Consider the following 8,053-nt stretch of genomic DNA (forward strand, 5'->3'; position numbering starts at 1 on the left):
TGGTGTTGAAAGCCAAAACTAAAGATTTATTACCCACGGGAGAGCAACCTGCACTCATGCTGCTGGCCCGCCCCCTCCTGGCTGACGCCTTGCCCTGAGGGTGCCACTTCCTGTCGCCCAGGGCCCATGCTGGGGCACAGGTCACTTGGCCAGCTCCGCGGCCACTGCTTTCCGCACCTTGTCCTTGAGGTAGGCGCCTTTCTGCCACTCAGACTTGAGCTCCAGCCACTCGTAGTAGGGCACCTGGGGGGAGGGTGATGGACCAGCGTGGGCGGGATCCCTACTCGGCCAGTGGTAGCCACACCACAGCTCTGGCCCCTAAATCCCGAAGGAGGCACAGAGCTGGAGTGGGAGGGCGCAACGCTGGTCAGGGCTCAGAACTGCATGGTGCCCAGAGAGGCTTCGGATCTCAAAGGCGGCCCATAAAGCTACTCAGCACTGTTGCTGCAAGCAGCAAGAGAGGTGACGAAGGCCCCCCCAGGGAACAGCACCCAGAAGGCACACCGGGGGGCTGCCTCACCCGAGGCCCCACTCACACTTGGTCAAGTGACCCCAGAAGCGCCCCTCCCTCATGTGCCAGGGAGAGCCCGGCAGCAATACTCACATCCACCACCAGGAAGCCAGCGGCCAACACGTGCCGCCGGGCCAGCACGAAGCGGCCCAGCAGGTCTTTGCTTCGGCTGTTGAAGTTGGGGAACTCCCAGCACAGGAAGGCCAGCCTGGGGGGAGATGGGTGATGGGTGCTGGGTGCTGGCTGCTCCCTGCCCCGCAGGAAGGGCCGGGCCGGAGAAGAGCCGAGTCAGGGCCTGGAGTGGAGTGTTACCCACCTCTTGGCCCCAGGGGGCAGTGGCTGACTCCCAGAGGGTGGGGCGAGGTGGGGGGCCACAAACTCCCTCAGGGGCAGGAACTGGCCATCGGCGTCCAGTAGCACCTCAGCGTCTGGGGGAGGGGGCACGGCATGGAAACGTTGGGGACGTGCCCCCGACTGCAGCCGCAGCCCCTGGCCCTGTGCTTAGCCCCTGGTGTGGAATGAGCCCCCACACCGACCAGGTCGGAGAGTGGGGGAGCCCTCACCCAGGACCCAGCCGTACTGGGTGACCACCATGAAGCTGCCCCTCTCGGGGGTCCCCAGCAGCCCCATCAGCGTGTCCTGCAGCTCCTTCTGCAAGGGCGTCACCTTCCTGTTGGCCGACGGCCTGGGGACCGAGGCTGAGGCGGGCAGCAGGGGGCCCGTGTACTCAGGGTGCTCCAGCCGCGCAGTGCTGTTGATGTGCAGCAGCTTCTGCAAGGTGCCCTGGTCCTTCGGGGACCCGCTGCCTATGGGGGGGCACACAGTGAGTAGGGCGGGGCCACCTGAGAGAGGACGGAGCAGCAAACGTGGGGCTGCCCTGGCCAGCAGGTATTCCCCGTCTCTGCCAGGCAGCAGGGCCCCAGCATGCCGGTTCTGCACTACTGGGGGGATGGGCTCACCCCACGCAGGAAGGACGCTCCGCTGCTCACCTAGGAAGCGGGTGTGGAAGTCGGGAAGCAGCACGGCCTGCAGCTCGGCCTCCCGCGCCTGCTGCAGCACACACAGGGCCCACAGCACGTCCACCTGTAGGACTGGGTCCAGGCTGGTCAGCTGTGAGCCCAGCTTCTCGTGCACCTGGACGGGCGGGGGCAGGGGGAGTGCAGAGGGGGCTCTGAGACCAAGGTGGTGACGGCAGCAAGCCCGGCTGAGGCCCTCTGGTCAGGCTGGGCCCCCAGGAAGGTTACCAGAAAGCCTCCCCATCCCCAGAACCAATCTGGACAGAGAACATCCGGCTGGGCTTTCCCAGTGTCTCCCCAATGGCAGGGGCCTGTGTGTAGCACAAGCTTGTAACTTTGCGAGTGGGCCCAGGATGGGGGAAGGTGTTTCTGGCCCCAAGAGGAAACGGAGGGCCGGAAAGAGAAGCAGCTGCCGGCTGGGATGGCGCCCTGTGGGCCAGGGCCAACCTGGTCCACATGCGGGGTGCCCTGGGCTCTGCCAGTGGGCCTCTGAAGGGGACCACCAAGGTCACCGGGCCTCCGCAGGGCATTAGGAGGGTTACAGGAAGCCGACCTCGAATGCCTGCTCTGGGCCACACGGCCAGCACACTAGCCTGCACGTGACACTGCAGACAATCCAGACACCCCACCCCTATGGGGAGAGGAGAGTGGGAAGAGGGGTCTGGGGGTGCGAAGATCGTACCAGGCTGAAGAAGGGTTCCTCCTGCTCTGGACGGAAGTTCAGCCGGGCGAAGGCCATGAGCACATTGCACAGGTGTGGCAGGCTGATGGTCTGGGCCCTGCTCAGGACGTGCTGGGCCACAGGCAGCAGTGTGAGTGCCCCGTACCCCAGCCCCCCAACAGCAGCCACCCGCCAAGGCCCAGGGCCCCAGGAAACTGCCCCCACACGGCTTCCCACACACACTATCCAGGGAAGCAGCCAGCTCCGACGGATGCCTAAGTGTGGGCCTCGCCTTTCTTCTATTCTATTTCGGGGAGCTCAGTAGGTTCTCAGCCTCACTGTCTGCAGGGCTCCCGAATGGCCACCCCAAGACTCAGTTCTTACTTAGTTTTCTCTCACTGAGTACCACTTGTCCAAATAAGGCAGAGTGGAAACCCCAAGGTGTCACCAGGGGCGTGTTTTTGGCCGATGGGGCTGAGAGGCCCGGTGTGCACCCCGCTCACCTGGGCAAAGGCCTCGAACAGGGGCAGGTTGAGCCACTTGAGGAAGGCGAAGGACTTGGCGCAGCGGGCCACCTCGCCGGACGTGAGGCTGGGCACATAGGGCAGCAGGTCGGCGGCCAGGCGCTGGAACACCTGCGTCTGGTGGAAGCCGAGTTTGCCTTGGGACAGAGCAGACCCGGGGGGTCACCTGGTGCCTCCCCTCCACAGGCGCCGGCCTCTAGGTCTAGGAGCTTGTTGTCTGTAACCAATGTATCCCTGAAGCCCAGCAGAGGGATCAGGGCCCATGAGCCACAGTGTTTCTGTGGCAGCCTTTTGGGCCAGTGTCTGCCATGGGTGGGCAGGCACCGAATTTGACACGGCTGCAGCCAGAGTGACCCGCCCCGCCCCGCCCGGCGCAGGGGCTCACCGTAGGCGTAGGCCAGGTCCAGGAGGATGCCTTTGGTCAGGGGGAAGGGCTTCTGGACCAGGTGGTACGAGATGGCCCGCAGCAAGGGCACCGATCGCCGCTTCTGAGCCGCCAGCGCCACCAGCACCTTACGCAGCTCGTCAGGGCCGAACTGCTCCACCAGCTCCAGGCACTGTCAACCACAGCCGGCAGGGTCAGCTTGGTGGCCCGGGAGCCAGGGGTCCCATGCAGTGCAGCCCCTGCGAGACAGCGACTGCACCTGAGCTTACTAAACATGGGCCCATCTGAGCAGGGCCCAGGGCGACTTGTCCGCAGCCAAACTTATCCCCAGGCCCCAGGGCAGGGGACCCAGGGCCCATGAGCTGAGGAATTTGCTGTGGCAGCCATCTGGGCCAGCCCCTGCCACCATGGGAGCAGGCGCTGAATTTGACTTGGCTGCAGGGCTGGGCTGGGGCCCCCTCTAGGAAGCGCTAGCTACCCGCTGAGCTGTGGGGCAGGCCCAGACCAGGCCTGCTCTGGATTACTGCATGAGGTCACTTTGGAGGAAGATGAGGGACAGGTCCAGGCTCCGCTCTCCCACAGCCCGGCCCCAGTACCTTGTCCTCCAGGCGGTTCATCAACGACTCCGAGAGGTGACCGGTCTTCACCAGGATGGCCACCAGCGTGCGGCCGTCGTCGATTTCTGCCCAGCGCCGCTCCAGGTGCAGTAGCAGCTCAGCCAGCAGCTCCTGGGAGCCCCGCTCCTGCATGCAGGCAGCACTGGACTCGGCCAGGAAGGCCAGGTGCTTGTACTTGAGCCTGCGCATTCTCCAGCGGACCTCCTGCTCCACTGACCGCAGCTCCCTGGATGCCGCCGGGACCTCCAGCGCATACAAGCTCCGGAGCAGCTTCACGAGGGTCCCATGCCAGACTGCAGTTATCTGGGGGGGCGGGAGGGGGTCGGGTCACAGGTAAGGTCACGTGTGGGAGCCCGCGGGGGGTGGGGGGGGTGAAGGGACCAGGCTGAGTGCGGAGCCTGGCTCTCCAGCCTCCAGCAACTCCCGTCAGAGCTGCCTGCTGTCACCTGCAAGTAGGAACTGAGTGATGACAGACACTGCCCGTCTCCCTAACACAAACCCGACTGATGTGGCTGGTTACACGGGCTGGCCAACCCCGCCTGGGGCTGCAGGCAGAGCTGCTGAGTCCAGAGCAAAGTCTGACTGAAGCCTTGTGGGACTGCGACTTGGGGTCACGGGACCTGCAGGCCTTTAAGGGTAACTTTTGTCACCCAAACCATTTTTTCACTTACGACAATGACCATTTTTAGCTATTAAAAACACACTGACATTTCTTCAAGAAAATCACAAATGTTGAGTTGGACAAGCCCCAACCCCGAAACCCCTTCTTCCAACACGGCAGCTGGGACAGTTCCCTTAGCCTGGTGCCCTGGTGCCTGAAGCTGCACACAGCCCTCTGTCCTGGGATGTGTGGGTAAACAAATGCCTGCCCACTCCAAGCACCCCGGCTTTGGGTGATGAGCAGCTGGCTGGGCGGCCTGCCGCCGCCACCACCGGCTCTTGGATGACACAGCACGTCAGGCTCCAGCCCACATGGCATCCCCCAGGTCTGTGTGAGTGGCAGACGCAGGCCTGCACCCAGCAGTCTGAAAGCAGCCTTGTCCTCTTGCACCCCAGTGCCTCCCTGCCCCTTGGTCTGCTCGGTTTCTGAGCAAGATGACCCTGCTGTTCCCTGCAGGGTTTCCAGGCCTCAGAGCGTACCCTCATGGAAAGGGGGTACGCTCTGCTGTTTGCTACATGTCTCTTGGCTGCTGGGGTAACAAGTCTCCTGGCCCCTAGCCTCAGCCTCGCCACCTGGGAAATGGGACTGTGCCACCAAGGCGGAAGTGAACCCCCACACACCAAGTGTGTGGGAGACAGAAACACTGCTGTGTGAAGGGCTGGGAAGGAGACAAATTCTGAATTGAATCTGAGTATCACACGAGACCCAGGCACCTGCATCTCTCTCTGGAGATTCTCTGGACAGGAGAAGAATTTTTCAAAGAAAGCTTGGTCACCCTTTACGTTGTAAATACTTTGTTCCCAGTTTGCTACTATCTTAAACTTCTGTTACAATTTTGGTCTCCTAAAACTGGCTCCAATTATGTGCGTGTTCAACAAATAACAACCAGAACTACAGCCTTAGAACAAGAGGGGACCCAGTTAAGGTAACTTACCAGCTGTATTTGCCCTCATCTCCAAGCTCCTCCTTTGAGGATGTCACCGGGTAGACAATGCCCAACCCAGCTCAAGTTGCTGGGACATTCCATCAGTCACCCTTACACCCCAGCCAGACACTGCCGGGGAGAGGGAACACCTCACGAACGGAGAAGAACCAAGGTTGTTCCCTGTGCTTCTGATCACCGAGTCCCAGCTGCCGGCCCATAGACAAGGACAGCAACATTCATGCCACAGGCAGTGTGAGGGTTAACAGAAAAAACCCGCGAACTTCTTTGCGATCCTGACCGCTGCTTGGACCCTAGGACACCTGGGGGCCAAGCCTGCTTCTCAACTGGTCGGGACCCACCTGACTGTTGACAAGATGGAGCAGCTGCTGAAAGCGGGCCTCCTGCAGGAGCCAGGCTTTGTCTGCTGGCTTCTCAGACAGCAGGCGGGACAGCTGGATGAGCGCGAGGGCTGCGTGGTTGTGGTGCAGGCAGTGACCGTCCCCAACCAGCTCTAGCAGCTGCTCCGGCAGTGTGGCCTTCTCGATGAGCGAGTCCACCTCCTGGCGCTCAGGGTAGGGAGTAAACGTGTGTGGCTTGTCCGCATGCTGTGGCGACAAGGGGCCTGGGAGGTGGGAACTTGGTGAGGTAGCTGAGGACGTCAGAGTCTTGTGGGCCACCCTGGCAAGCGTCAGTCGGCCCACGGGAGACGCGGCAGGGGCCAGCCAAGTGGCGTCTCTCAGGAGGCACGAGCATCGCTTCACCAGGCGAGCCGCCATGACGGCCTGGGTGGCAGGGCGGTGGGAGTCCTAGCAAGCGATTCCAGGGCCCTGAGGAGGGAGAGAGAAGGCACCGCTGAGTCCCACACACGAGACAAGAGCGGAACACGTGGGCCGAGTCCCGGCGGCAGGCTCCACGCGCCAGCGCCGACCTCTCCGTTTGCTGCGCCGCCTCCACCGCAGCGCTTTCCGAGGCTGCGCTCTCAGAGGGTGTTTCTCGGCCGGGATGCGAGCGAGCAGCGGAGCTCGGACGCGGCGGCCGGGCCGGTGCCGGCGTTCGCACGGCCCCCGGGAGCACGTCCGGCCCCAGGCTGCGCTTCTAAATGTCGGCGTGCTCAGGGTGAAGAGCTAAGAGCGACGGCGGGACACGGTGTTTCCCGTCCCCGCTTCTGGAAAAGCCTGGCCGTGCGGCCGGCGGCACAGGCGGGTACCGCCCGGCGCGCTCCCCTCACCACCCCGCGCCCCCCGCCCGGCGCGCTCCCCTGCCCCGCGCCGCCCCTGCCCCGCGCGCTCCCCTGCCCCGCGCCGCCCCTGCCCCGCGCTCCCCGCGCCGCCCCTGCCCCGCGCTCCCCGCGCCGCCCCTGCCCCGCGCTCCCCGCGCCGCCCCTGCCCCGCGCTCCCCGCGCTCCCCGCGCCGCCCCTGCCCCGCGCTCCCCGCGCCGCCCCTGCCCCGCGCTCCCCGCGCCGCCCCTGCCCCGCGCTCCCCGCGCCGCCCCTGCCCCGCGCTCCCCGCGCCGCCCCTGCCCCGCGCTCCCCGCGCCGCCCCGCCCCTGCCCCGCGCTCCCCGCGCCCCCCCGCCCCGCGCCGCCCCGCCCCGCCCCGCGCCCGGGAAACCGCCCTTCACCGTTCCAGGCCCAGAGGAAACGTCTCCTCCTCCGGACCGAGAGACCGAGGCCAGGCGCGTGACCGGCCTCCCTCCGGCCCCGCACAGGCGTCTGACCTTCCGTTTCCCGGGACGCGGCACGCGGGCGGCACCTGTCATTTCCACGAGCGGAGTACCGCAGCGGTGACAAGCTCCGTGGAGCTCCCGGGGCTCCGGAAGACGGAGTACGGGCCCCGGCCACGCCGCCGCCCACGGGGGAGCGGCACCCCCCGGACGCAGAGACAGCGGCCGGTCCGAGAGGGGCCTGCAGGCCGCCACGCGGGACCGCGGCACAGGGGTGCGCGCGCACGAGCGGGCGCGGCTCCGAAGCGGGCCACGGCTGGGGCCCCGGCCCGGCGCCCCCCGCTCCCCGGTCCCCCCGTCCCCCGGCTCCACGCTCGGCAGCCCCTTCCGCCCGGACACTTACGCCGCCGCCGCGAGCGCCACCGCTGACCTCCATGCGTCCCGCACCGGCCTCGGCACACGCGGCGCGCGCGCCTACGTCACTCGGAGCGCCGCCGGAAGCGCGGCGCACGGCAGGCGGCCCGGCCGGAGGTGACCCCGGCGGCCCTTTCCGGTCGGGCGCCATCTTTGTCGAGGGCGCGGACTCCGCGGAGGGAAGGGAGCCGGGTAGGGGGTGGGCGTGTGGGGGAAACGGGACGGGAGGAGGAGGAAGGGCCCAGAACGGGGATGGAAGGCTTGTGCGCCCTCCTGCCGGTACCGGTCCTCCCGCGGAGCGGGGCGGGCGGCGCCTTGTGCTCAGTCGGTGCGCCGCCCGGCGCTGGCCTCCCAGCCGCTGGGGTGTGGACTTGCCCAGGAGTGGGCGGGGCACCCCTGGGAGGGCGGCCACTGCAGACCCTGGAGCCCAGGTTTGGGCCCCAGGTGGGGGTCTTCGTGTGCAAATGTAGGCACTCGTTGCCTAGATCGTGCAAGTAAAAAAGAAAAAAAGGGGCCAGCCCGGTGGCTCAGGTGGTTCCCCTGCTCCGGATGCCGGGCGCTGGTTCGATTCCCACACGGGCCAGGGAGCTGCGCCCTCTACAGCTAAGATTGTGAACAACGGCTCTGCCTGGGGCTGGGCTGCGGGGAGCAGCCGGAGGTCATGGCTGCCACACGCA

General features: G+C 66.0%; 1 protein-coding gene across 3 annotated transcripts; it reads right to left on the reverse strand.

The window, feature by feature from the left end:
- TBRG4 (transforming growth factor beta regulator 4) lies at nucleotides 1–7,736 on the reverse strand. Of its 3 annotated transcripts, none has more exons than XM_081080140.1 (11): nucleotides 7,366–7,736; nucleotides 5,660–6,127; nucleotides 3,694–4,017; nucleotides 3,098–3,269; nucleotides 2,692–2,849; nucleotides 2,210–2,320; nucleotides 1,501–1,645; nucleotides 1,075–1,317; nucleotides 828–939; nucleotides 605–719; nucleotides 1–243 (listed from the first exon to the last, which is right to left on the reverse strand). In XM_081080140.1, the coding sequence occupies exons 2-11, from the start codon at nucleotides 6,074–6,076 to the stop codon at nucleotides 142–144; spliced, it is 1,899 nt and encodes a 632-aa protein (XP_080936266.1). In that variant the 5' UTR covers nucleotides 6,077–6,127; nucleotides 7,366–7,736; the 3' UTR covers nucleotides 1–141. The 3 variants fall into 3 exon arrangements, with proteins under 3 accessions (XP_080936266.1, XP_080936268.1, XP_080936267.1); XM_081080142.1 differs by having other exon boundaries at nucleotides 1,075–1,313; nucleotides 2,692–2,829; nucleotides 7,366–7,489; XM_081080141.1 differs by having other exon boundaries at nucleotides 1,075–1,313; nucleotides 2,210–2,306; nucleotides 7,366–7,489.
- Between the last annotated feature and the right edge of the window lie 317 nt (nucleotides 7,737–8,053).

Source organism: Rhinolophus hipposideros (genome assembly GCF_964194185.1).
Source record: "Rhinolophus hipposideros genome assembly, chromosome: 18".
Taxonomy (NCBI): Eukaryota; Metazoa; Chordata; class Mammalia; order Chiroptera; family Rhinolophidae; genus Rhinolophus; species Rhinolophus hipposideros.

Excerpts from the sequence above, each read along its gene's own strand:
- TBRG4 (XM_081080140.1), bottom strand. The coding sequence starts at position 6,076 with ATGGCGGCTCGCCTGGTGAAGCGATGCTCGTGCCTCCTGAGAGACGCC. Across the intron at positions 3,270-3,693 it reads TGAACCGCCTGGAGGACAAG|TGCCTGGAGCTGGTGGAGCA; the intron begins GTACTGGGGCCG and ends TGTGGTTGACAG. Across the intron at positions 1,318-1,500 it reads CTTCCACACCCGCTTCCTAG|GCAGCGGGTCCCCGAAGGAC; the intron begins GTGAGCAGCGGA and ends GCCCCCCCATAG.